Genomic DNA, 27,233 nt, shown 5'->3' with positions numbered 1-27,233 from the left:
TGAGAACATTGCCAGTTGTCTCAAAGATGATGTTCATGATAATACGCAACCCGTCTCCCTACAATGAGATTCTAAGGTGACCTTAACTGATAAAGCTGGATGAAGTAACCTTCGTCAAGTACCAAAAAATCTGATTTCGCATCCCAAGAGAATGAGTCGGAGAAATCAAGTCTAACCAGGCCATATCTCGACGATGCATTATTCAAGTACTGAATGAATAAAAAAATACCTTTACCCCCGTAAAGGTTACTGAGGTCCAAAGGGACGATAAAGCTACCAAATAGCAATTGTTGCAGAAGGATCAAGAAGATGGTGTCCAAATCAACGCGCCAGTAGACGAGACGGGATGGATACCTGAAGAGGACTGCACATCATTCTTGATCCCCAGCAGCTGGAAAATACTACTATAATCGGCTCACATTTAAGCCCAAAGGAAAAAGAGGAACTCATGGCTTTCAACATGCCCAACATTGACCCTAAGATAGCTTGCCATAAGCTGCACATCGACCCCGCTGGCAAATCAGTAATCCAAAAAAGAAGACATTTCGCACTCAAATGAGTGGCAGTCATCGAAGCAAAAATTGACAAGTTATTAGAGGCCGGATTAGTAGAAGAAGTAACTCACTCAATATTGCCAACATTGTGCTAGTAATGAAGAAAGAAAATGGCAAATGGAGGGTTTGCGTAGACTATATCGACCTCAACAAAGCATGCCCAAAAGATCAATTTTCGGTTCCCCGAATCAATCTACTAGTAGATTCAACTTCTGGAATCAGCTACTCAGTTTCTTGGATGCATACTCCGGTTACAACCAAATAGCCACGCATAAGCCTGACAATGAGAAAACCGCGTTCGTAATCGAGCGAGGCAACTACTATTACAAGGTCATGCCTTTTGGCCTCAAGAACGCAAGAGCTACTTACCAACGACTGGTAAACATGATGTTTAAGAAGCATCATGGTGAAAGGCAAGTAGCGATCAAACCACATCGGAAACTTTCGACATTTTTTGAAAGTATAAGATGAAGCTCAATCCCGCCAAATGCACGTTTGCAGTATCTTTAGGCAGATTCTTAGGGTACCTAGTAACCCAACAAGGAATCGAAGCACATCCTAAGTAAATCCAAGTAATCCTAAAGATGAAATCTCCAACTACCTTGAAGGAGATCCAAATCTTCACCAGACTAGCAGCCGCACTTAATCGCTTCCTCTCGCAGTTCACCGATCGATACAAGCCTTTTTCAAAGCAATCAAGAAGGCACAATGAGACAAATGGGATGACGAGTACAAAAAAGCTTTCCATGACTTGAAGAAGTATCTCACATCACCTCCCTTACTATCCAAGCTAGAAGCAGCGGAGGACTTATACATTTACTTGGCAGTCTCAGAAGTAGCAGTGAGCTTTGCCTTCATATGAGAAGAGTTGAGGGCCCAACTGCAGGTATTCTACACTTCTAAAGCTCTTCTCGATGCAAAAACTAGATATCTGAAGATCGAGAAACTAATTTTGGCGCTAGTTGTTGCGGCTCAGAAGCTCAAACAATACTTTCAAGCTCACACAGTCATCGTCATGACTCAGTATCCTCTGCATGGTCCAGACGTTTCTCAACGAGTAATGAACTTGGCCAATATGACCTAGTTTTCCAACCCCGCATGGTAATAAAGGCCCAAGCCTTGGCATACTTCATAGCAGAATTCATGCCTAGCCTAGGCAATGTAATAAAACGGCCTAACGAGGCCCCGGAGGAAGCTGAGCACTCCTTAGCCACGCCTGCTTTACCTGATGGAGACTTCTGGCATTTGCATGTTAATGATGCATCCTACTATAAAGGCTCAGGAGCAGGCGTGGTCCTTGTCACCCTAGACAGTTTGATGCTCGAGTGGGCGATTACTTTAGGCTTCAAAGCATCCAACAACGAAGTAGAGTACGAGGCCCTACTAGCAGGCTTTCGAATGGCAAACTACTGGGGAATACACGACAAAACATCGGAAGATGACGTGGTACCTAAAGAAGGTACGAAAGCAACTCGAGACGTTTCAAACTTATACACTTACTTGAGCTTTGCGGGCAGACAACACCCACACGAACGCGCTATCCGGCCTAGGCTCTACCCTTAACCACCAACTTAAACACTTTATTCCGGTGGAGTATCTAGACAAGCCAAGCATAGAGGCGGAGCCAGCAGCAAAAGTGTCACAAGTTAGTACTACTCCGAAGTGGCAAGATTCCATTATAGACTACATGGTCAATGGAACACTCCCCATGGAAAGATTAGAGTCTAGAAAGCTTTAAACAAAGGCAGCACGTTACTACATGTGGAATGACATTCTCGTCTAAAGATCCTACACTAGGCCACATCTCTATTATCTAGCACCTCCCGACAACCTAAAGGTTCTAAGCTCAATCCACGAAGACGTTTGTGGAAATCATTTTGGAGACCGATCTTTAGCATAGAAGGTTCTTAACGCAGGCTATTATTGGCTTACTATGCATCAAGACGCTAAGGAGTTAGTACAAAAGTGTAACTGTTGCCAACGTTACAAGCTCGTACCAGCATTGCTTGTCAGCGAACTACACTCACACATGAGTCATTGGTTGTTCATGCAGTGGGCAATTGACTTGGTAGGACCAATGCCGCTCGCTACTAGGGGCAGAGGCATGATGATCATGGCAACTAACTACTTCACCAAATGGGTAGAAGCACAACTCAGACAGACATAGAGTGCTTCATCTAGAGGAATATCATTTGCCGATTTGGCATCCCATCAATCCATCGTCATAGACAACGGCCCGGAATTTGTAGGCAAAAATTTGTTGAAGTTCTTCTAGAAATATGGCATCAAGCAGCATATGTCCACACTAAGGTATCCTCAAGGCAATGGGCAGGCCGAAGCATCCAATAAGACGATTCTTGACTACCTTAAGAAATCCCTTTCCAACAAGAAAGTAAAATGGCCAGATGAACTCCCCAGATGTCTATTGGCATATCACATAACCAAACGACGAGCAACCGGTGAAACTCCTTTCTCTTTGGCATTTAGCTTAGAAGCAATCATTCCTCGCAATGTCATCGTGCAAGTATCAGCACTCTACTGCCAAGCATCGAACATAATGGAAAGGAGATGGCCACAAATCTAGATCTGGCAAAGGAGAAACACGAGAATGTCATCACCCATATCGCAACCTACCAGCAACAACTCCTTTCCAGCTACAACAAAAGGGCCAAGATCCAGCAGTTATAGCCTAAAGATCTAGTCCTAAGAATAACCTTCATCGTTGCCCGAATAAAAGGCTCCAAATAGATAGATCCCATCTAGGACGGTCTATACAAGATCAGAAAAGTAGGTGACAAGGGTAGCTACACCCTCACCACTATGAATGACAAAGAGATCGACAAGCAGTGGAATGCCTACAATAGGAAGTACCATGCATGACCTCCCGCTACATCAAAGCCCAAAGACTCAAGCAGCTTAACGGGCACCACTTCGCAAGCCGAGGACTATCCAATTGTTATGTAGTTTCTACCTTACAGCTAAGTTTTCATTCATTTCACTCGTTTTTCAATGAGGAATTCAGAAGTAATTTACAACTTGGCTTGGCTACATACTTACAACAATTGATCATTCCTACCCTTTAAAAGAAGATTGCGACATTTTTAAGGACTTGTCGCAAGAATTGCACCCTATTGGGGACCAACCATACTCTCCAGTGAGATAGGGTAAACCAATTCCCTGGCACCCACATGGGTCTGCTCTCCAATGCGGGAGGATAAACTTTATACTCTGAATAACCAAACATGGATGAGTCGGGCTGCCCTGGTATAACTAGGTGCAAGATGGCTTGCGTCAGGATTCCTAAAAGTAGCCACAATGGTCTTTTTCAAGGCTTAGCTAATCCGTGGGGAACGGGCCTCAGAGACGAAAGAGGCACATTATGCAGTACGTCCTATGGATGGCTGCCCTGGAGCCCTAAAGGTGCTACTGGGTGCACTAAGGTAACCTACGGTTTCCAGAAGATTGACTACGGCTTGCCCTTCGAGCAGTAAGCCGCGATAAACTTATACAACTGCATATTTTTGTGAAAAGGTTAAAGAAGTTAGCATGTATATACGAAGCCTTATCCACTACCAACGTGCTACGTAGTTGATAAGCTTCACCTCTGCCAAAGCACGAAACAATCATTTAAGATTTACACTAATTCCTAAAGTATTGTGATACTTGCTACGCAACCCACAAAATTCGTTACATAGAAGCAAAGAGTTATCTCGAACCTTTTCTTACGAAATTACATACAATCGTGTACTTTTGATACGAAAGGTTATCGAATTTCATTAACCTAGAAATCTTTAGTACGTTATGATGCAGGCCACACAACTCAAATGATTGAAGAAAGCCAAAGTTAATAGCTAAGTGGTCACGCAGACTCATCTACTTCTGTAAGTAAGGCATCCGGCTGCCGACCTTATAGCTAACAACTTTGCAAAAGTTATACACCAACACTTACAATTGCATAGGCTACGTGGGCCTGTCTGCTTATATAAAAGAAGTACGCCTGTCGATGGTCTAAAGGTCAAAGGTTGGGTGTGAACAAAAGAAACGAAGATGAAAAGCGAAAGAAGCAAGTTTATTAAATTTTCTAGCAAAATTGACAAACAACTAGCAAAGGCCGAAGGAGTTCAAGCAAGGCAAAAAGCAACAAGGAAAACAAAGAAAATCCTAAAGGCTACCTAGAATACTACTCTTCAGCAGCTTAGATATCCCACGACTACTCAGTCACCACACCTTCAGCAGCCACAACGCTCTCAGCAGCAGCACCATCTGACGCTTCACCCCTTGCTGCCTTAGCTTGGGTACCAACTTCTCCGACTACTTCACCAATGGAAGCCTTGAAAGTAAAGGCAAGCAAGTCTTCCAGAGAAGTAGAGAAGGTCTCGAAGTCTTTCCCAGTAAACTCAAAGTCAAACGGCCTACCAAAGAGATGATCTACATAACCCAGCTTGTAGAAATCGGCCTGACTTTGAACAAGCGAAGTCTTAAGCCCAGCCTTTTCACCTTTCAACTGCTCGTTCTCCTCAAGTAGACCAACACAAGCATGATGCAGCTCATACACTTCCTTCTTCAGACTTTCGTTGATCTTCAACGCACCTTGGTGTTGGAAATGTGCCCTAAAGCCAATCATATGATGAAACTTTATGAACATTTCACATGTTAAACTAATCTAGTTTAATATAAAGGGCAAAAATTATTGTTTAAAGCTGTCTCATATAAATGTTATATGTTTAAACGATAAGTCCAAGGAATATGTAATTGGGAGAATGCGATGTAAAGAAGTTAGATTCATGAGACCATTCTTTTTCGTATACATATCCTAAACGTTCCTGATTATAGGATTGCCAATTGGGCATTGACAGTCCGTTAAGATCAGTACGTGCTATGTCTTCTCTTAGGGAGAGTGACTGGTCTCGAGTCATTGGTGTGACTGACACCAAGACAAGCATGCAAGCGCTCAATAGAGAATGAGTCCACTAAACGCGATCAACAAGGAGTTCTCAAACTCATGTCATATGAGAACTCATGGTTGGGATAATGCAAAGTAGTCATTTGACTTGAGGCATCATAGTTGTCTTGTGGTTAAGTCCTTGATCTTTGACTATGTCAAAGTCACTCCGTCAAAGGGTGTCCACGACATAGTTGGGGTTAAGCCACTTAGTCATAGAGGCAAGTGAATGCACAACAATGGATCTCTAACCTTCATATCGTTTGTGGGAGAATACTCTATGATATGATTAAGAATCTTTGGCCAGAGTATGAATAAGATTTAGGAAGTCGTTCCAAATCACATTAAAGGTAATCATATAATTAAGAGAATCACATTGGATAGTAGACATGAATAAACTATCAAACTAAACAATGTGGTCAAGAGTTATTAGAGAAAAACTGTATTGCATTGTAATCCTAAACTGAATAGGTTCTCCACCACTTCTGATTAGCTTAGGTAGCCATGATATACTACTAGGTGTCACTCATGATTTATGGAAGCCCTAAAGGTGTATAATCGCTAACGGGAGAATTGAAAGTATGTTTGAATTCACAATCGATTTCAACAGTTCTAATCGCCCACTGCCTCGTTAAAAGGAACCTAATGGATCGTACATGGTGTAAGGTAGAGATTGAAGAAACAACGGAGATGAGTAAGGATAATTAAATGGTTTAATTATTTATGGCTAGGATTAATTAATATATTAATTAATCAAACAAATAAGTTTGTATTAGACCTCGAGTTAGTTTTGGGCCTCAAGGTCCAATGGGATTTGAATATCAAGTCCAATAACTCAAGTTGTATGACAACTTGAAAACACAAAGGCCTTGAAAGGCCAATAAACCGATCAAGGCCGGCCATAAGAGTGAGGGGTAGCGAACTTGGCTTAATTGCAAGTTTGCCACTCAAATGTGAGGTGGTATAAATGCATCTTTATAGCCATTTCATCATTAGGGTTTTTTTTTTAGGAAATTGGAGAGAACACATGCTCTCCTTTTTCTTTCTAAGAGACCGGCCACCCTAGAGGAAAATAGCTAGCAATCTTTCTTCCTTTAGGTCACCCATCTCTTCCTCGATGCTCTCCTTGGAGTGGAGGCTTAGAGGTTCACTATTTTGGGAACTTACAGAATCCATTCCTTCATCCATCTAAGAAGTCATGGAACCAAGAAGCAAAGCTCCTCCATCCACAACCATGGAGTCAATGAGCAAGGAGACTAAGGAAAGAAGGCCCTCACATGGGTGAATATCCTTTGTTAAGCAAATAGATGCTTCAAAGGTATAAAAGTTTCTCAACTCCTTTCTTTAGGATTTGAGTTGAGTCTTGGTTCACCATAATTACTAGGCCTTGAATTTCATGGGTAAAGTTTTGTTTTGAGTGCATACAAGCATGATTCTGCCTTTTAATTGTTAATTGCATGCATAGATGTTGCTCAAATGAACTAGTTTTCACAAATATTTTCTTCACTTGGAGTTCCATCACTTGGGGTTCAAGCCTATCGACAATCTTTTTGAAGTGGATCACTTGATTATAAGAAACAATCAACTTTTCATCATTTGCATAAAACTCAAAACGAAACTCAGAAACGGCACGCTCAAGATCTTGAATATGAGGTATGTAACAACTAATCTCCTTCTTTGCACTGTCATACTTAACTTGGATCGCGTCAAGCCTAGTCTTCAAATCAACAATCTCTTGGCGAGTGGTCTCAAGCTGTAGAGAATGGGGCAGAGATATTAGACCCCTTCAAAATGACGAGCTCTGATTCCAACCTCTTGATCTTCTCGGCTAAAAAATAGGCTTAGGCTGCCATAGTCTTTGCCACCCCCTTGGCAGCCTTGGTATCCTTTTGGTCAAGGAGCATAGACTCAGCTGCCAAAATTGTCGTTTTCTGCATCATAGCAAGTAGAGCAGTTTTCCTATATTCGATCGTATACTTCATAAAGGAACTTGGGCAGACAACCCCTTTAACGCCATCAACAAGCTTGGCACATGCATTCATGCCTTCAAGCAGATTGGTTTCAAAAACGCACAAATCTTAGCAACCTCCCCGGAAATAGGCGGCGGATTTCTCACATTTGCCTATGCGAGCAGTCTTCTCTTTCTCAACAGGCGAATCAGTCTCAGCAGCAAGGGGAGTGGGCTTTGGCGCCATTTTAGCAGCAGAGTCCACCTTATCGCTCTTCATAGTGGCAAGCCTCTCCAAAGGTGAACTAGACTTAGCTCCCGACGGACGTTTTGGCACAAATTTGAGCACTGTGGGCACGACGAAACCTCTACGTTAAGCAATCCTATCAGTAATCATATTAGCCACATTTGGCACGACAGACGTCACTGGCTCAGATCTAGTAACCTCATCTTTCTTCCGCTTAGAAGAAGTCAAGTCAATCACAAGTTTATCAGTAGCAGACAGACCCTCACGAGTAGCAGAGGAAGTATTTCACTTCTTCTCAGCCGGCATCTCTTGAGTAGAAGGGGAAGATCTTTTTTTTCCACCTTCATTCACAGCAGGCTCCACGATAGCAATCGGACAAGCCAACGTCTCCTCCTTGATTCTCTTTATCTCCTCTCTCGGGGGCAACCCACCTTTCTCCAGACGAATAGGACTAAGCAACCAATGCCACTCACGGTACTCGGAAGGGATACTTAGTGCAACATGCACCTTCTTCATATCTGGAGAAGTCTTGGGAATTGAGCCAAATTTCAAATCTACAAGAGCAGAGGAGGAGAATCAGTAAATCAGAAAGCAACTCAGCAAAAGTACAAAGCAGCCTAGGGACTAAGCAGTCTACTTACCAGAGATGAAAATCATTGGAACACGCAGCTCGAATGACCAAAGAGCCTATGGTGAGATCGCAGCTACCCGACTCCTTCAATGTGGCCCATGTCAAAGAAGTACCAAAATTCGTTGACAGTCAAATCTAAGTCGAAGAATTAGCTTAGATTGAGGAATCCCACCATCACGCATACTGTATTTGGAGAGCATTGAGTGGGGGCATACTTCATGGAACAAAGCATTTCTTGGAAGAAACACGGCATGGGGAAAGTAAATCCCAACACGAAGTAGTAGGGGTGAAACTTGATAGCTTTCCGAGGCTCATGGCTGCTACTTTCCTTGGCACGCTTCACACGTACCCCCGATAGAATAAGTCATCATAATTAATTTTAAAGTGAGCAACCTTGAAATAGCCCATCTTACTCAAAGACCCCAGCAAAATAAAAATAAAAATGAAAAGCAGAAAGGAGGCCCACGCCTCCTCAACCCAATCCATCGCCAACCTGACCTGTGCCAGGTCCAGTCCAGCACCCCAGCATCCTGGCCCAAGCTAGCCATGCACCGAGCCCTAAGCTCGCGCCGCCAGCCCTCAGCCCAAGCCGAGCCCCCACCGCACCATGCTACCCACGACAATAGTGTCGTGGCCTCTCCAAGCCATTTTTCACATCTTCTTGACCCCCGTTAAGCCAAATTTCAAGGCCCGAGGCTTTAAAAAATTACTAAGAAAAGGAAAAATTAATTTTTTTCTTACCTTGGTGCGGCGTGAAGATGAAGAAAGCAACGAAAGATGGTCATTTATACGGACAAGTGTAGAAGATTGCTAGGGGAGAGGGAACAAATATCCTCTAACTTTCTCTCTCTTGTAGGGTAGAATAAATTGCTCTCTGAAGTTGATTTAGCCATCTACTTAAGGTAGACTTAAATAGACTTTAGAAGTAATTATTTTCCTTTCCTAAAAGGATCTAAGTTCCAATTAAAGAAGGAATCTACATCAAAATAGGAAACAATCCTATGCTTCCTAAAAACAAAGAGAATATCTCTACACATGCTGCCCTTTCCTACGAGCAGCCCCACAGATGTAGGGGCATATGTGTAGCAAAAAATAATCAAGAAAACTATGGAGGCGACACGTGGACTTTTGGGTGAAAAAGACAAAATTACCCTTAAAGCACACTGAGATTCCTACATGCATGCAACAGACAATAACGGCTCAATCAAGGTCAAAGGTGATCAAAATAGTAATTATTCAAAACCTTCTTTGTAAGATCCCACATCGCCCAGCGGTGAGGATCCTGTAAGCCTTATATGTATATTCCCATTTCTACCTAGCACGAGACCTTTTGGGAACTCACTGGCTTCGGGTTCCATCGGAACTCTAAAGTTAAGCGAGTTCGCGCGAGAGCAATCCCAAGATGGGTGACCCACTGGGAAGTTCTCGTGTGAGTTCCTAGAAACAAAACAATGACGGCGTGGTCGGGGCCCAAAGCGGACAATATCGTGATACGGCGGAGTCAAGCCCGGGATGTGGTGGGGGCCCAGGCCGGGATGTGACATTCTCATCACTTCTCATCAAATCCTCACCCACAAGGTAACTCCCGATTATTTTTTTCAAATTGGGATTAATTACCAAATTAATTGCAAGATATTATTTGACATAATATCTTGCAATTATATTAAAAAATGCCACCATAAGTGGTCGTTCCCTATTTCTCCAAATAGGGCCGACCACACCCCTATATATAGTCCCATTTTCACACCAAAATGCAAGTTGATTATCTCCCTAAAATTCTCTAAACACTTTCTCTCTCAAATTCTAACTTTGACATCAAAGATGCTTTGGCCAAAGCCCCCCATTCATCATGGGCGCGTGAGGCTCTTGGCCTTGATCTTAAGTGTTATTATTTTGCAAGTGCATTTTTATCAAAGGAGAAGAAGGCGGAAATTTGCATCCACACATCTCATTCATTTTTAATTTATTGGTAAAGATGTAGCACTACGCCTATACCCAGCCACTGAATTGACAATAAAGACATTTTTTCTGTTACCCTGAAGGTACTACGGATTTGGGCTTATCCATACGCATCCCAAGCGAATCTAACCCCCTGATCCTTAGAATGATGTTTCCCTTGTTTGTTATGTTGACACTGGTTATTTATCAAATTTGCACAAGGCACATTCCCAAATGGTTATCTTTACCATTAGGAATAACGCAATATCTTAGAGGTCCATCATATAGACCTTAGTTGTGAAATTTTTGAATCGTTCTAAGATTCACCACACTTCACTACGCCACACGTGAGGCATGGTTAAGAGCTCTTCTTGAGCATATTTGAAGTACCTGTAGTTTTTCATCCATCGTTAAAGTCCCAACGACCATCCATAAATACTATACCATATGTATCGACCAGACCAAGACATGATACACCAATAAAGTGAACGCCAAGCATATTGTGTCTATATCACATCAACAAAGTGTCAGTAAATTGAAGACAAGAAATTCGATCCTAGACAACTGTGCCGACCTCTTCACGACGTCGTTGCCGAAGTCTACCTTCCAGAAGTTGTCTAAGAAATTGGTATGCATAACTATTCATTTGTAATGCTTGTAGTTCTCATTTGGAAGTTTTGTCAAACTTATAGGAAATATACAAAAGTATACTCACTTGACATTAATGTACTTTTTTGCCCTACAATTATGAGCATTTTTCCCACTGAGTTTTTGTTACATGACTAGGTTTTAACGAGGCACCCGTCACAGGCTAGTCTGCTTTGTATTTGCATCCAAAAGACATATAGTTTTGATTTAATGCAAACTTCTCACGTTTCTCCTCAGTCTATGGGATTCTCTCTCATACTAGATTTTACCATAACGAGGTTTTGTGATGTTTACCCTTTTATACCTTATTTCGTTGATTTGAAACTCATATTCGCTCATTGTACTGAGGACTTCATCAGCTGAACTAACTTCACCATTGAAGACTTGAGTATTTACACACTCAAGGGAAAATGTTGTAGTCCTAATTAGTTTAGACATGTGATTGTGTAAGTCCTAGTAATCGTTATAATATTCTACTTTATCTTTTAGATAATTTCCTGATTGTATAGTAATTACTAAAAAATAATGAATTTACCTTCCTACTACTATAAATAAAAACACAATAAAGTCAGAAATTATATCTTAAAATTTTCCAAATTCTCTCTGCACTTTGTTGCACCGTTCTCTATAACTCTTCAGTTAAATATACGTACAACACTTTTATTAATTAAAAGGAATTAATTTTTTAATGTCAATTGCCCAAACAATTATTACAAAGTGTTTTACTGTTTTTTTTTTTTTTTTGGGTCGAACAGTACCGATTACTGTTTACTAAGACAATAAGAACTATGAAAACGTGAAGGACGTTTGTTTAGTTGTCAGAACCAAGGAAGAAAATATCGGTAATATCGGAAATATCGGTAGTCCGAAAACACGGAAATATCGATGGAAATATCGGTAAAATATCGATATCGATAAAAATTACATGGAAACCACGGAAATTGTAAGAAAAATTTGGAAATTTTTATTGAAACTTTGTAGGATGTTTATTTAGTCAATTATCTATTAATTTATCACAAAAAAATTGGAAGGAAATGCATTGCATGATGGATTTAACATTATCAAATTGATTATATAGCGATCTGACAAATATTGTGAGTATAGAAAATATGTAGTAATTAATGAAAGAAGTCTAAACACACCATAATCATTTATATATAATGAATTAGTACAATATTTTACACTTTAGTACCACATAGAGTTCCTATGAGGTTCAAATTTTTCACTATCTTCATCATCTCTATGTGTAGAATGAGTGTATTGTGAAGAGTAGTTATCAAATGATAAATCCCCAAAATAGTTTTGCATGTAATTGTTAATATGCCACCCATATGGATCCGAGATTGGTTGAGGTTGTCCATAAGAAAAATCATTTGAAGATTGAGGCTGGGATTGTTTCCATGAGTCGCTCGATTCCATCCCAACAGGAATGGGATATGAAGGGTAGGGAAATGGTTGGTTATGAGTATAACCATAGTTACTACTTCCCAATCCAACAGAGTCTGAAGTTCTAGATAACGAGTCATCTTCTTGACTTGACAAAATCCCCTTGCCTTTTTCTCTGCGAGTATAGTCCTTCCCTATGGCACCAATTCCTGGTCCTGCCCGCCTACTGCCATGGTCATCATCCTGTGTTGCATGCGTGAAGTTTGCCTCACCAGTGAAGGGGCTCATATATCCGAGAGGTGGTGGTCCATAATAGTTTCCATATCCACCACCACTACCTCCAGCTCCACTACCTCCAGCTCCACTATGTCCTTCATCATTCCCACCTCCGGTGGTAGGTGAGTCTCCTGATCTTGTACTAGAGCTATCATTAGTATCAGCACGATGTTGTGGTTGTGTAGGATTGGAAGAAGGTGGAATTCCAGTGTTTCTTGGTCTTGGGTGCAAAAGTTCTTCGAAAGAGTCAGAGCTGCTAGATCCCACCTCCTCCTCTAATACTCTTTCTACATTTATCCCTTCATTACGTGCTTCTTCAGCAACTCTGGGAGCTGGGTTGCCTTCATCATCATCTAAATGAAGAGGTCTAATCCATTGAAAAAGTTGGTTACCCTCCGTATCATCATCTTCACCAATAATATCAAACACATCTAGTGGGTCACCACGGTCGACCTGATCGATTTCTGCTTCCTTATCTCGAATTTGAAGCTTCATGTTGTAGTAGCAATAAACTAATTTTTCCAAGCTACTATGAGCCAACTTATTTCTTTGCTTTGTGTGTATGAGTGCAAATGTGCTCCAATTTCTTTCACAAGCAGATGAGGAAGCTGTTTGTGATAATACTTTTATTGCTAACTTTCTCACAGTTGGTGCATCGGTCCCATACATGATCCACCATTCAGCTACAATGAAAAATAATGTTGATAAGCCTAATAACTCCAACAAATTCTATTATAAACTTATAGTGAAATATGTTTATACTCACTAGGAGACATATTTGTTCGAGCAGCAACTGATGTTGGTTCTCCAAATGTTCTTCTTGCATCTTTAAACCATGTTAGCTGAATACAATAAATTGTGTTAGTTTAATCCAACAAAGTAATTATTATAATTTAAGTAATTGTGTACCTCATTTCCAAATTGGCCAACTGCTGGTAATGCAGGGTCTAATTTAGAGTATACATTATGTACAGCACGTATAAGGTTACCATCATCTCCAACACCGGGTCTGTATTGGTATCGGGGATTCAAATAATATGTTGTTCAAAGAAACACATACTCTAATAAGAGAAATAATACTTATGCAACTAAAGAAATGAATTGCAAATTATGACATAATTTATACCTGCTACATGCAAATCGTGGTATAATGTTTTATACCATCGGTCTTCAATTATTTTTATGACCCACCTTGCACCATGTTTTCTTTCCAATTCATCCTTCACTACACGCATCAACTCATATACTGCCCCCATAGTAGGATACACTTCTGTGTCAACGATCCGTAAAACTTTGTAAAGAGGTTCAAACACTTGACACACATGTTCTGTTTGAGTCCAAAAAGCATGATCAAGCACTATACTTTCCACCATACGACCTGTATTTGAGCGGCTGAAATTGTGGTTGGCCCAATCGTCACTAGTGAATAGTTGCTTCAACCCTGCTTTCTTCTTGAGTAGGCTGTTTAATGCAATATAGTTGGTGGCGAATCGAGTGGTAGCTGGACGAATAATTTCTCCTTTGCAAAATTCACGCATCTTTGCCAACAACCAACCGTGATTGTAAATATAATTTGTGATCGTTCTAGCTCTTTTGACCACAGTAGCAACATTCTCTCTCTTCCCCATTGCCTCAAACATGAGATCAATACAATGTGCTGCACATGATGTCCAAAACACATTATGATGCTTCATTAACTTTTTTCCAGCTTTGACAAATGCAGAACCGTTGTTGGTCACGACTTGGACAACATTATGCTCTCTCACCTCCATGATTACATCCCTCAATAATTTGTAAATATACTTGTAATTCTTTATATGGTCTGAAGCATCAACAGACTTCAAAAAAATTGTCTTTCCCTTGGAGTATACCATGAAGTTGATGATAGATAATCTGGTCGGGCCGGTCCATCCGTCACACATGATTGTGCAACCATTAGTTTCCCACTTTGACCTCAACTTGTTAACATACTCGCCAATGTCTTTATACTCCATATCCAAATATTTGTTTCTTATCTCATAGGGAGTGGGAGGTTGTACTCCAACACCGGCCTGTTGACATCCCACTACCATATTTTTGAAATGATGTGATGATGCCTTCGCAGCAGGGACATTTTCATAGATAAAGAACTTGCTAATTAGACGCCCCATTCCCTCCTTCACATTACCTCCCTTGAAATAACTCCAAACACTCTTTTGACGTGCGTTGGATGACTTATATAAACTTGGGGCTATTGGTGGTGTTGGTTGTGATTCTCTAAGACTGCCTCCCCGTCTCATTTGTGCACCACCACTTGTCCCGGAACCTTGTCCCCTATTAGGAATTTTATGAAGGTGTTCTCTTTCCCATGCTGACTGTTTGGAGGCACGTAATGCTTGTTTCAAACTGCGTCGTTCTTCAGGTCCCATGTCATCATCACATTCGTCCTCATCGTCATCATCATCATTGTCAACCGCTTGGCCATAGACTTCTCCCCGTAGCCCAGCTCGAATATTTTCCATTCCCTGTGTTATCTTTTCCTTCAGCTGTTTTTTATTTTTTAATAATGTGCTGATGAATGCCTTCACTTCTGGGGGGACATTATCGCATCGTTGGACATTTTTTGATGGATCTAATCCACTAAGATGATACTTCAGTCGTGTCACTCCGCCACTCTTCATTACCCGACCACAATATTTGCAAATTGTGCCATGTTTGTTTCCGTCTATTGGGTCTCCATGTTCCCAAGCTGGATCACGTTTACTGGACATCTTAAACGTACCTATATTTATTTTTCATGAAAATTAGACAATTATTTTTTGATAAAATAAGAGAACCTAAATAATAAAGTTATTCTACAGAAGAATTAAATACAAAGTAAAGAAAATGATTGTAAAAATTTAAGTAATTATACAAATAATATGGAATAATAAAACCTAATATTAATGAATAATAATCCAATTTGATAATAATTCAATTTAATGAATAATAATCCAATTTGATAAAAAAAAAATCCTAATATAAAACATGGTGATGAATAATAATCCAATTTGATAATAATCCAATTTAATGAATAATAATCCAATTTGATAATAATCCAATTTAATGAATAATAATCCAATTTGATAATAATCCAATTTAATGAATAATCCACCAATTTGATAATAATCCAATTTAATGAATAATCCACCAATTTGATAAAAAAATAATCCTAATATAAAACATGGTGATGAAAAATAATCCAATTTGATAATAATCCAATATAATGAATAATAATCCAATTTGATAATAATCCAATTTAATGAATAATCCACCAATTTGATAATAATCCAATTTAATGAATAATCCACCAATTTGATAAAAAAATAATCCTAATATAAAACATGGTGATGAATAATAATCCAATATAATGAATAATAATCCAATTTGATAATAATCCAATTTAATGAATAATCCACCAATTTGATAAAAAAATAATCCTAATATAAAACATGGTGATGAATAATAATCCAATTTGATAATAATCCAATTTAATGAATAATCCACCAATTTGATAATAATCCAATTTAATGAATAATAATCCAATTTGATAAAAAAAAAAATCCTAATATAAAACATAGTGATGAATAATAATCCAATTTGATAATAATCCAATTTAATGAATAATAATCCAATTTGATAATAATCCAATTTAATGAATAATCCACCAATTTGATAAAAAAATAATCCTAATATAAAAGAATAATAATCCAATTTGATAATAAAAAAAACCTAATATTAATGAATAATAATCCAATTTGATAATGAAAATGGTAAGGGAAATAAAATAATAAATAATATTAAACATATTAAAATGATCCTAGGGAATAATTATACAACATTACTTAATTACTTAAAAAAATTAACATGTAATGGTTAACATTACTTAATTACTTACAAAAATTAACATGCAAGTATTAATTACTTAAAAAGATTAACATACGAGTCCACACAAATTTATTTGTTGTTGTATAAATTACAATAATATAAATTTAAGTTTGTAAACTTACCTTAAATATGGAACCCTTTGTGTTCAAGCTTTGGAATGGATCTGGAATGACTTTGAAAATGGTAAGGGAAATAAAATAATAAATAACATTAAACATATTAAAATTATCCTAGGGAATAATTATACAATATTACTTAATTACTTAAAAAAATTAACATGTAATTGTTAACATTACTTAATTACTTACAAAAATTAACATGCAAGTATTAATTACTTAAAAAAATTAACATACGAGTTCACACAAATTTATTTGTTGTTGTATAAATTACAATAATATAAATTTAAGTTTGTAAACTTACCTTAAATATGGAACCCTTTGTGTTCAAGCTTTGGAATGGATCTGGAATGGTTTTGAAAATGGTATGGGAAGAAGAAGAAACGAAAATTCTGTGAATGCCTCTGATACTCCACCTCTGATAAGGTGAAAGAATGTAAGTATATAACAGACATTGACACACTGACACTGTTTTGCATGTGAAAGAATCTTACTGACTGTCACACGATTTCATTATGAAAGCAGTATTATTTGTTGTCCATGCTCTGAAATTGCAAAAAGTTATTTGGATCATTGTATCAGAGAGCTAGAGATAGGTTTTGAATTATTTGGTTTTGAATTATTTGGATCATTGGATCCTTTTTTTTTCTTACACGCCACCACACAGACAGTAAAAAACAGTGAAGAACTCACACTCCACCACACACACACTTCGAGACCCCCCACACCACACCACACACGCACACCACACACGGAGCTCAGAGAGTCTCGATCATTCCTTCCTTTCTCGAATCGTCTCAATCTCTCTCTTCTCTCTCTTCTCTCTCTGAGTCTTCGTTCTCAGTCTTCTCCCTCCCTTCCCCCTTCTCCAGTTCTTCCACACACACACACAGACTCATCTTTCGAATCTCGATCCATCTCTCGATCCTCCTCGTCCGTGTCTCCCTCTGCTCCTCCCATCTCACCCGTCCTAAACCCAGCCGTCGACACCACTCGATAACCGCCTTCTAAACCACCTTGTTCCATGGAGATGGACCGGAATTCATCGTAGTCCCAGCCGTCGACACCACTGAGGAGCACGACGTTGTCCCAGCCGTCTTGGATTCGTGAGGAAGACGACGTTCCCAGGCTCCTACTTCTCTTCTTCTCGGCTTTTAATTTTAATTTTTGTACAGATTTCAATTTTTCTGCATGTTGCTTGATTTTTGTACTGAAATCGATTTTAGGGATTTAGGAATTAGGGATTCAGTTCATTTGCTTTGATTTCGAATTTGGGGATTTAGGGATTCGGTTAATTTGCTCCGGCGTTCTTCTCGGCTTGTAAATTACAATTTTTGTACAGATTGCGATTTTTCTGCATGTTGCTTGATTTTTGTATTGAAATCGATTTTAGGGATTTAGGAATTAGGGATTCAGTTCATTTGCTTTGAAATCGAATTTGGGGATTTAGGGATTCGGTTAATTTGCTCCGGCGTTCTTCTCGGCTTGTAAATTACAATTTTGTACAGATTGCAATTTTTCTGCATGTTGATTTTTGTACTGAAATCGATTTTAGGGATTTAGGAATTAGGGATTCAGTTCATTTGCTTTGAATTAGAATTTGGGGATTTAGGGATTCGGCTTTGTACTGAAACCCTATTTGCTCCGACTTTGTTCTCCGATTTAGCCGATACAAAATATCGCGATAGTTTCGAAAATATCACGATATTATCGATAATATCACGATATTTTTCCGAAAACAAGTTGGATAGTTAATAAAATATCGGGGTCCCAAAAAAACGATAATATCGGCTATATATTATCGATATTTTCTTCACTGGTCAGAACCCATCAAAAACATTTTCCTTCACGCAGGGAGAGCGAAACAGTGTTTCTGGTGTTTCTTCAATTGTTTTATCGCAGGGTTTGACGGCAAACCGGTAAATCCTTGTGGTATTTGGTAAGATAGAAATAGGATGAAGTTTGACCGGGAGGCAAATTTGAAGTGTTTGATTGGGCAATTCCAACTAGGGTTTAAGACTATTTCTGGTGCAAGCTTGATTTCATCTGTGGCTGCTCTTCTGGGTATTGCTGGTGGCTTTGTTCTTGCTCTCAAAGGCTCGAAATTCGGCATCCTAAACACCTTACACTTAGAGTGGCTGCCAAACACTCAGGCTTCTTCTCGCAAGCAGCTGCCTTTGGTACCCGGCCTCCAAAATCTTGGAAATAATTGTTTCCTAAATGTTATTTTACAGGTATTCCCAATGGTTGAGCATTCCTTGGTTTCATTTACATATATTGATTAGAATTGGATAGTTTTGATAGAATCAAGCTTTCGATTGATCCGGGTACTTGGGATCATCATCTACATCCAGCAAGCCGTATGCTTTGGAAGAAGTTTGTACAGTTTGGGAAGGGGTTCAATTCTCAGGCCCCGCTGTTATCCGCTACATTCCAATGGGTTTGAGGTTGAATCATATCATTTTTTTTTTCGGGAAATGGTTCAGTTCCAGAGCTAAAGACCGTAGTTCTCGAACGAGGACGCACCTTCACTCACACTATCAGGCTAATTCATGTCTTGAAAAGAAAAGACAACATTATATGTGTTGTTGTTCATGTGTATATGTGCGTGTTCGTGTTTGTTCACCTATAAGTGTTTGAAGATGGAAGTTGATTACATATGTGTGTATTCCATTTAGAATTCGATTATGCTTAAATGTTTTATAGATTAGAATGGTTTGTGTGACTTACTGTTGGATTTTGTAATCTTCAGGCTCTGGCTAGCTGTTCATACTTTCAACCCTTTCTCCAGAATGTCTTAGAGGAATATGAGTTCTCAGCAGTTCAGGATCGAGTTGATGCCTTTCCTCTTACGATAGCATTGGCAGCTTTGTTAGAAGGTTAGGATCAAAATCAAACCTATTGAAATCACTTGCAGTGTGTTTAAGTTAACATGTATACTGGAATGCTCTTTAGGTATAGTGTTGGTTCAGTAAGACATCAAATGACATCATATAATCACGTCTTAAGAATATATAACTTTCTGGCTTTTCTATAATTCTATTAGGTGTTCCAAACTAATTTATAATATTTCTGTAGATCTAAGTGTAGTTGGTGGAGGAAGAGTTGTATTAAGTCCGCGAAAATTGATGCTTGCGATGGAAGCTTACATTCAGAATTTCGATCTTACAAGCCAGCAGGTGCTATTCTGTCTTCTAAATGCCATAACAACTTGAGCATTTAAAATTGAATATCTAATACGTAATATTTTGTACACGTAGGATGCAGCAGAAGCATTTCTTCATCTTCTGTCCTCTTTAAGAGAAGAATTTTCAGATTGTTATCTTCCAAATCAATGTTCTTTAGCAGAACTCTTTGCCTCTAATTGTAGGATTATTACTCCAAAGAGAATGGAGAACCAGAGTGAGCAGGCAAGATGGCAGCAACAGTACCTTGGGCCATTTGATGGAATTCTCAGTAGCATCCTCACGTGTCGAAGTTGCTCAACACAGGTTCACATGAATTTCTGAAGGAACACTATGCACTTATTTGAGTTATACTTGATCTCATGTATGCTTATCTGCACCTTTTTGTTTTGTAACTCTTGCGATTAGTAGGTGTGCTACCGTTTCTGTTTCCAAAATCAATTTCTTTGAACTTTTGTCAATTTCACATGCCTATGTTCCTTAAATTCTTTCGAGTTTTACATCCTTCAGTCTTAGTCATCCTAGTAGGATGCAATTTTGTGTTTTAGATGTAGAATCTTATAAATAAAGTTACTTGTTGACAATATCCTACCTTCACTTGCCACTGTTCTAGTCTTCAGTCATGGTTTTCTCTTTTTATTTTAACGGTATCATTCAATTGTGGATAGTTCAGAGTTTGCCTCTTTATTTTGCAGATATCATTGAACTTTGAATCTTTTCACAGCTTGCCTCTTTCACCAGTCCTTAATGGTGGTGCCACAATTGTATGTGTACTGAAGTATTCACTCTTTGATATTATGTATGTTTGAGACTTTCACTTGAATTCTGCTCATATGATTGCTTCCTTCTAAACTAAAACATCTCCTCTTTTACCTTTCCTTTTTGTTCTTAATCAATTTCGTTTTTGTACATTGTTAGATGGTTGGATGCACCTTAGAGGATTGCCTGGAGCAGTTCACTGCTGCTGAACAAGTTGAGAATTATCACTGTAACTATTGTTGGCACATTGCGGCAGTCAAGTATTTATTTTCTATGGGAGTAAATGAGGTAAATCCTATATTCGCATTATAAATATATGCAACTTGATAGCCTTATTTTCTACATGATGAATGCAGCAGAATTAGGGTTTCTGTTACTCCATCTTCCTGTTCCTTTCTTTCTCCTTCTATTTTCTTGTTTGATGCGAATAGGAAAAGAAAGACAGTCCTCTTTCACATTAAGTGAAGAAATGATGATACTCCAACACCCGTCAGAGCCTAGGTTCCTAAAAGAAAATCAAAGGGAAACTGATAGGATACTTTAGAAACTGACATCACCTCAATTATATTGAACCAGGTTTGCTGATGCAGACAAAGGTTCTGTCCCATTTATAGAATACATGATCAATAATTCATACTCCTTAAATAAACTTAAGAATTTTGCCTTATACATTAATAATCTTTTATAGTGCAAAAACTTACATATTGATATATGGAAACTAAAAACACTCCTTGACTATTTATTATATTCCATAAATTCTTTGCATCACCAGGAAACTAAAATTAAATCACTTGTGCTTGGATTTGTCGCCAGACTGGACACATCGGATATAACAAGGAAGCTCGAATGTTATTCCTTGGCTAGAAAAAAAAAAACTACCAAACCCGAGAATTCTCTAAGAAGAAAGAGAGAATAAACTCCAATTTGATTGATAATACGAATAAGGTTCCAAACCTAAGGCCAAGATGACCCATTTGTAATGTTATTAACCTAGAAACCATAGGAAACCAAATAAGAAAGGAATTAAACAAATTACAAAATATTAACAAGATCCTAAAATAATAAGATCCCATTTTTGGAAATTAAATGCTGGGATCCGGCCAAATTCTGACTGGGCTTCTTGTGAAACAACAAGTCTTGTAGATCTCGTTGTTCTCATCGAATCCAGATTGCAAGCTCAAAACAGGCATGCCAAATCAAAGTTGTGTCATTCCGAACAGCCTAAAAAGTCCAAAACATCCACTTTCGGGATATGGCAGCAGCAAATAATCTTTTAACATGTGAATTACAAATTCTCCAATCACTTTTCTTGATTGCTTGCCACTTCATTTAGTTTCATTGCATGTGAAATAACCTAATTTCTGTCTTACATGCTCTTTTAGGGGGCGTTTGTTTGCCCTCACTAAGTGGGACTGGACTGGACTAGCTGTTAGTCCAATAAGGTGTTTGTTCCATGCTGGGACTAACATTAATGAGACTAAAGGGGACTAGCATGGACAAAACTTTTCACTAAGAGGTCTTAGCGAGACCCCCCAATAACCATGGGACTAGCTAAGACTATCTCCTCTCGTCCTCGTCATGCTCAACAACCACTCCTGATAGACTCCTCGTCATCTCCGGTCACCTAGATCATAATAAAATATTAATAATTTATATATTAAATAATATAATATTAGAATTTGTTATTATCCAGCTTCTTAGTCCAACACTGCACCAAACGCTTCACTAAGTTAGTCCAACTTAGTCTAGTCTAAGCTAGTCCAGCTTAGTCCTTAAAGCTAGTCCAGTCCGAGATAGTCCTCTTAGGGGGCGTTTGTTGCGCTGGACTATCTCGGACTGGACTAGCTTCAAGGACTAAGCTGGACTGGCTTAGACTAGACTAAGCTGGACTAACTTAGTGAAGCGTTTGGTGCAGTGTTGGACTAAGAAGCTGGATAATAACAAATTCTAATATTATATTATTTAATATATAAATTATTAATATTTTATTATGATCTAGGTAACCGAAGATGACGAGGAGTCTATCGAGAGTGGTTGTTGAGCATGACGAGGACGAGAGAGGATAGTCTTAGCTAGTCCCATGGTTATTGGGGGGTCTCGCTAAGACCACTTAGTGAAGGGTTTTGTCCATGCTAGTCCCCTTTAGTCTCATTAATGTTAGTCCCAGCATGGAACAAACACAGTATTTGGACTAACAACTAGTCCAGTCTAGTCCCACTTAATAAGGGCAAACAAACGACTTTGATAGTCATTTTCAAACAAATAAAAACTGTCACATTTCTCCTTCTGTGGCCCTCTGTAAACATTATGCTTTTTGGCTCCACTCATATGATTGTTTTTCAGGAAGAGATTGAAAAGATTAAGAGATGCCCTGAGCAAGATTCCTGTGACTGTCGAAGACATTTTCATCTACATAAGCTACCTTGGTCAAATAAATTTTCATATACTCTAAAGCAAATAAGTATTGCTCGTTGCCCAAAGGTTTGTTCTCTTATTCTTCTATTATTTTCATAAAACCTGGGGTAATTCCAGGTGTCAACTAGACCAACGGGAAGAAAGATAAATGGGATTTTGGAACTATTTGGCATGACACGATATCTTGAACACTGGGGTTCATTTGTTCTATCATGTGGAAGCCATGTACCTCAGCTGCTTTGACATCATCTAAGAATGAATAAGGGAAAATGGCATGCAATAGGCAAGCATCTCAAAAGCTCTTGGATCCCGCTTATTATGGTTATAAGAAAACAAAGGAAAAGATGTAGGTATTGCCATAATATGAAAGAAATCCCATTGTAACTAACAAATTACGGTCAAGACAATTTTCATATTGTATTTGGTTTTTTCTAACCTAACCAAGAAACGTTAGTTTTGGGGAAGCTTCTGCAAAATTAATTGTCAAATTTGCATAAATCCAAAGTGGATTAACTGGTTTTTTGGTTCTTGAGTTTTGGTAATAGGATCCATCATTCTGTTATATATTTTGTCATCATATTCACTTGGAAAAAAAATAAAAAGTAGAAAAATAAGGAAAGCGCAGTTTTATGGTTGACCCAACAAAAGAAAAAAACTGGAATATTGATTTATAGTCATTGTTATTTGATATCATCTGCCATCATATTTAATTATCTGCTGAAAATAGTGATACAAAAAATGGAATTTCCTCATCTGGACATTGAGCCAACAAAGCTAAAAATTGTTCAACAAGACAAATTAGCTTATTTGCTATGGTTCTCTTCTTACCTTTATACGACTAACATCGTTAAATCTGGTTGCAAAGGATCTACAGGTTTCTTGTAAATTTTGTTCATATTTTGCATACTGTACCCTTGTTGTTTCTCACGTGTATTTTATTGGCGCATCTTGACATCTTCATTTTCCTGAGAAGTCTTTAGGTATATAATTCAATCTCTAAGAATTGCTATTGGTCTGATTTGTCCTTGCAGATTCTATGCATTCATCTAAAGCGTGTTTCAATCAATATATTTGGAGAACTAGTAAAACTTCAGGTGTTTGAAATTTCATGCTTTACTTTACTCAATCCATGAGAATGTATTTCCTGGGTAAAATGGTTTAAAATATTTGGTGCAATTCTGTATTGATGATTGTAGGGCCATATTTCTTTTCCATTGGTTTTGGACCTTTTGAGATTCACGACAAGTGATGTGGGAATAAAGAGTTTGGAAGAAAACATGAAAAAAGGGGAAGTTCAGCAACAAAATAAAAACTCAAGAACTTTTCCCAATCAGTTCAATATGCAGTATGATCAGATAAAGCTGAATCATATCTATGGATTAACGAGAGGAAGTATCTACCCAGAAGAATCAGCTTCAGATGTATCTCAATTCACTGCAAATGCAAAAGATATGCCAGCAAAATCCAGATTTTCCGAAGCAGCAGGGTTTTTGAAAACCATGCATGCAGACATGAACATGCACTCAGAAGATCAGGCACTTAAACTTTGCTGCTTTTGCATATAGATTGATTTGAAAATAATTTGTGTTTGCTTTTCCTTATAAAAAGAACATTTTTTGCATCTAAAACTTGTATTTGTTTTTCATTTTTTAGATCTTTTTTGTGGCGTTTGATGAATAAAAGCTTTTAGGTTGATTATTAATGTGCGCATACCTATTGCAGTTGACTGAGAGTTGCAAAGTGGTTCCTTCAAATACTTGCCTCTACCGTCTTGTTGCCGTTGTGGAGCACTTTGGAAGAGCTGGAAGTGGGCACTACACCGTTTACAGAAGCGTGAGAGCTGATTTATGTGAAGAACCTTGTGAGGAGTCTGAGGTTGACGCTGCTGCTTGGTGCTGGTATTCTATTTCGGATTCAGAAGTGTGTAGGGTTTCAGAGGAAGATGTTCTTGCTGCAGAAGCAAGCTTTCTTTTCTTCGAAAAATACGAAGGCTGACGAATGAAGGTTAGTTTTGAAATTGTCACGAAAGGAATTGTTGAAAATGTACAATACCTGTGAGATTAAGAATAGAAAACGAAAACTCAATAATGGTAACGATAAAAAGCATATTGACATTCTCTGCCGTCCTATGTTTTAGTGAAGGATCATAGCTCTGGCGGGTATTTTGGACATTTGATTGAGCTCCGGCTTGCTGTTTTTTCTGCGGCTGCGTTTTCTTATTCACGCAGCGCCTTGTTTAGGCCTAAATTTATCAATTTAGCTTTATTGAGCTTGAACAAAAGCTTTGGCCCAAACCGATGAATTGATACTCTCTCTCACGTCGCTCACTATTGTTTAGGGTTTTGATTTCGATTTTAATCTAATTTCTGAGAGCATCTTCAATGCTAAGATGCAAATTTGAGATGTCAAAAATCCTAAATTACTAAATCCTAGTAGATTATCTGTCGGATTTTACAATGTCTTTTAAATAGCTCCTGTATGTAATTGTATTCTTTAGGGAGTAAGTTCCTATCTCTCTTGTCAAGATAAATAAAGATACAAGGCATGAGGAATAAGACAAAATTCCTCAAGCCATTTGTTATCTATCTCTCTTTTTCGTAAAATTGGTCACAACACGTTGTCAGTATGCTTCTATTGTTGCGCCAAGCAATTTAAATTTTTTTTCTACTACAAAGCTTGTTTACAAGATTCATTATCCTAATCTAGGTTATTTTAAAACACGATCTAACTTGATATATTTCAAGTTGATTGCATGAAACATTCACCGTTAAGCATAAATCCTAATTTTCGACTATCGAATTATATGTTCTACTCAAATTATTGTTTTGCAATTATATTAAATTATTGCTGTTATAATTGTGATGAATTGAATATGTGTGACTAAGCAAAGAAAAATGAAAAATAGAAAAGAAAAAAAAGCCCTAATTTTTTTTCCAAGCCGGGCTGTGCTATGCGCTAAGCCACGCTCTAGCAGCTCAAGCCGAGCCGATCTTTACCTAAAATCTAGAAACGACGTCGTTTTTTGTCGTCTCTGTCACCCGGCCTAGGGATTGCCTGAAGTCGAACCCCCACCGATATTTCGACGTTTCCTGGTGACTACCACTCACGACGACTGGAAGTGGTCCCCCAGTCACAATTTTAGTTTGTTGACGTCTTTCAAGACGTTGCCGGCCTTCGACGCCTGCAGCCGCCATCCCATCAACACCGAGACCTGACGTTGAGGATTCCATCTCCTCTGTCGCGTTCTTCGAGGTTCACGTTCGAACCTCTACTCCACATGACCCTCGCCGTTGTATTTTTTGGGCGAAACTCGAGCCCACTGGTATTGGGCGCGTCCTCGGCTTGAACCCCATTCTATTGGGCCTTCCCTGCGCTCGGCCCGAATCCAGCCAAGGCCAGCTTTGGGCTTGGACTCGGTTTTTTTAATTTTTTTGGCCCCTGTTTAGGCCATTTTTTGAAGTGGTTCTTTTTTCCTCTTCAACCTAGTTTGGGCTCCTAATTGTTTTTTGGGCTGTTAACTCAATCAATCAATTTTTCTTTTGGGCGCTATTTACTGTAGCACATATGAAACTCTATACCTATTTATCAAGATTTGGTTTTCACCTTTTCTTTTTGAGGTTAATATTTGGGCTTGACTTCTGTCAACCCACCTATTTATTTTTGGACCTGAAGCTCTACATTTTTGGGCCGTTTCTTATACTTTCACACAAAATGGTCCGAAACTTTCCACCTTCATTACAATTGTTTTTAAGGAAAATTAATAAAAATGACTTGAAAACTTTGAGTTTTAACGATAAGGAAAAAATAAAGGGTAAACTGAATAGTACCAAGATTGACTTTTTAATGTAAAAATATGGTTTTTCGTTAAAGTGAACAGTACCGGAATTTTTTCTTTAAAGTTCCCTTGTTTTTAATGCTATATATATTATCTTGTATAAATTGTCTTTATTTGCAACTATTATGAACCTGAAGTTCATACTTTTACACCCGAGCCTGAAGTTTTGAAAAAAGTGCCATATAAACCTGAAGTTTCCTAAAACTCACCACTCATGTAGAGACCTGAAGTTCTCCATGATTAATCCGTTTAATCAAAACCATGTCTTAGAACCCAAATGTTCTAACTCTAATGCTTATGGAGGTTTTATTTCTCTTACCACCAACCACAATCTTGTTTCCCCAATTCAGGGAAGTGTCAAACTGTTACAAGTTCGATTTCACTAATTTGGAAATTTATGACATAAACTACTTCATGTGGATACAATCATACAAGACATTAAACTCC

General features: G+C 38.4%; 3 protein-coding genes across 5 annotated transcripts; 2 read left to right on the top strand and 1 right to left on the bottom strand.

The window, feature by feature from the left end:
- Positions 1 to 448: 448 nt before the first annotated feature.
- LOC126629689 (uncharacterized) lies at positions 449 to 1,638 on the top strand. Its single transcript, XM_050299790.1, has 3 exons — positions 449 to 523; positions 777 to 967; positions 1,482 to 1,638. The coding sequence occupies exons 1-3, from the start codon at positions 449 to 451 to the stop codon at positions 1,636 to 1,638; spliced, it is 423 nt and encodes a 140-aa protein (XP_050155747.1).
- A 10,392-nt stretch (positions 1,639 to 12,030) lies between these two features.
- On the bottom strand, positions 12,031 to 13,499 carry LOC126593926 (uncharacterized). The gene is made up of 3 exons (XM_050260130.1): positions 13,480 to 13,499; positions 13,337 to 13,412; positions 12,031 to 13,253 (listed from the first exon to the last, which is right to left on the bottom strand). The coding sequence occupies exons 2-3, from the start codon at positions 13,344 to 13,346 to the stop codon at positions 12,094 to 12,096; spliced, it is 1,170 nt and encodes a 389-aa protein (XP_050116087.1). The 5' UTR covers positions 13,347 to 13,412; positions 13,480 to 13,499; the 3' UTR covers positions 12,031 to 12,093.
- A 4,918-nt stretch (positions 13,500 to 18,417) lies between these two features.
- LOC126625744 (ubiquitin carboxyl-terminal hydrolase 27) lies at positions 18,418 to 25,408 on the top strand. Of its 3 annotated transcripts, XM_050294810.1 has the most exons (11): positions 18,418 to 18,826; positions 19,345 to 19,471; positions 19,671 to 19,771; positions 19,853 to 20,083; positions 20,473 to 20,541; positions 20,696 to 20,824; positions 22,880 to 23,017; positions 23,983 to 24,045; positions 24,148 to 24,486; positions 24,674 to 24,955; positions 25,089 to 25,408. In XM_050294810.1, exons 1-10 carry the CDS (start codon positions 18,548 to 18,550, stop codon positions 24,944 to 24,946), a joined length of 1,749 nt encoding a protein of 582 aa, XP_050150767.1. In that variant the 5' UTR covers positions 18,418 to 18,547; the 3' UTR covers positions 24,947 to 24,955; positions 25,089 to 25,408. The 3 variants fall into 3 exon arrangements, with proteins under 3 accessions (XP_050150767.1, XP_050150762.1, XP_050150774.1); XM_050294805.1 differs by having other exon boundaries at positions 24,674 to 25,245; XM_050294817.1 differs by lacking the exon at positions 22,880 to 23,017 and having other exon boundaries at positions 24,674 to 25,245.
- Positions 25,409 to 27,233: the final 1,825 nt, after the last annotated feature.

Source organism: Malus sylvestris, chromosome 1 (genome assembly GCF_916048215.2).
Source record: "Malus sylvestris chromosome 1, drMalSylv7.2, whole genome shotgun sequence".
In the NCBI taxonomy this organism is placed as follows: domain Eukaryota; kingdom Viridiplantae; phylum Streptophyta; class Magnoliopsida; order Rosales; family Rosaceae; genus Malus; species Malus sylvestris.
The sequence above is the reverse complement of the archived record's forward strand: the minus strand, read 5'-3'. Positions and strand labels throughout refer to the sequence as shown.

Coding starts and splice junctions, on each gene's coding strand:
- LOC126625744 (XM_050294810.1), top strand. CDS start 18,548: ATGAAGTTTGACCGGGAGGCAAATTTGAAGTGTTTGATTGGGCAATTC. Junction 20,084..20,472: donor GTCGAAGTTGCTCAACACAG/GTTCACATGAAT, acceptor TTTATTTTGCAG/ATATCATTGAACTTTGAATC. Junction 20,542..20,695: donor TTAATGGTGGTGCCACAATT/GTATGTGTACTG, acceptor GTACATTGTTAG/ATGGTTGGATGCACCTTAGA.
- LOC126629689 (XM_050299790.1), top strand. CDS start 449: ATGGCTTTCAACATGCCCAACATTGACCCTAAGATAGCTTGCCATAAG. Junction 524..776: donor TCGACCCCGCTGGCAAATCA/GTAATCCAAAAA, acceptor TTCTGGAATCAG/CTACTCAGTTTCTTGGATGC. Junction 968..1,481: donor AAGAAGCATCATGGTGAAAG/GCAAGTAGCGAT, acceptor TGCAAAAACTAG/ATATCTGAAGATCGAGAAAC.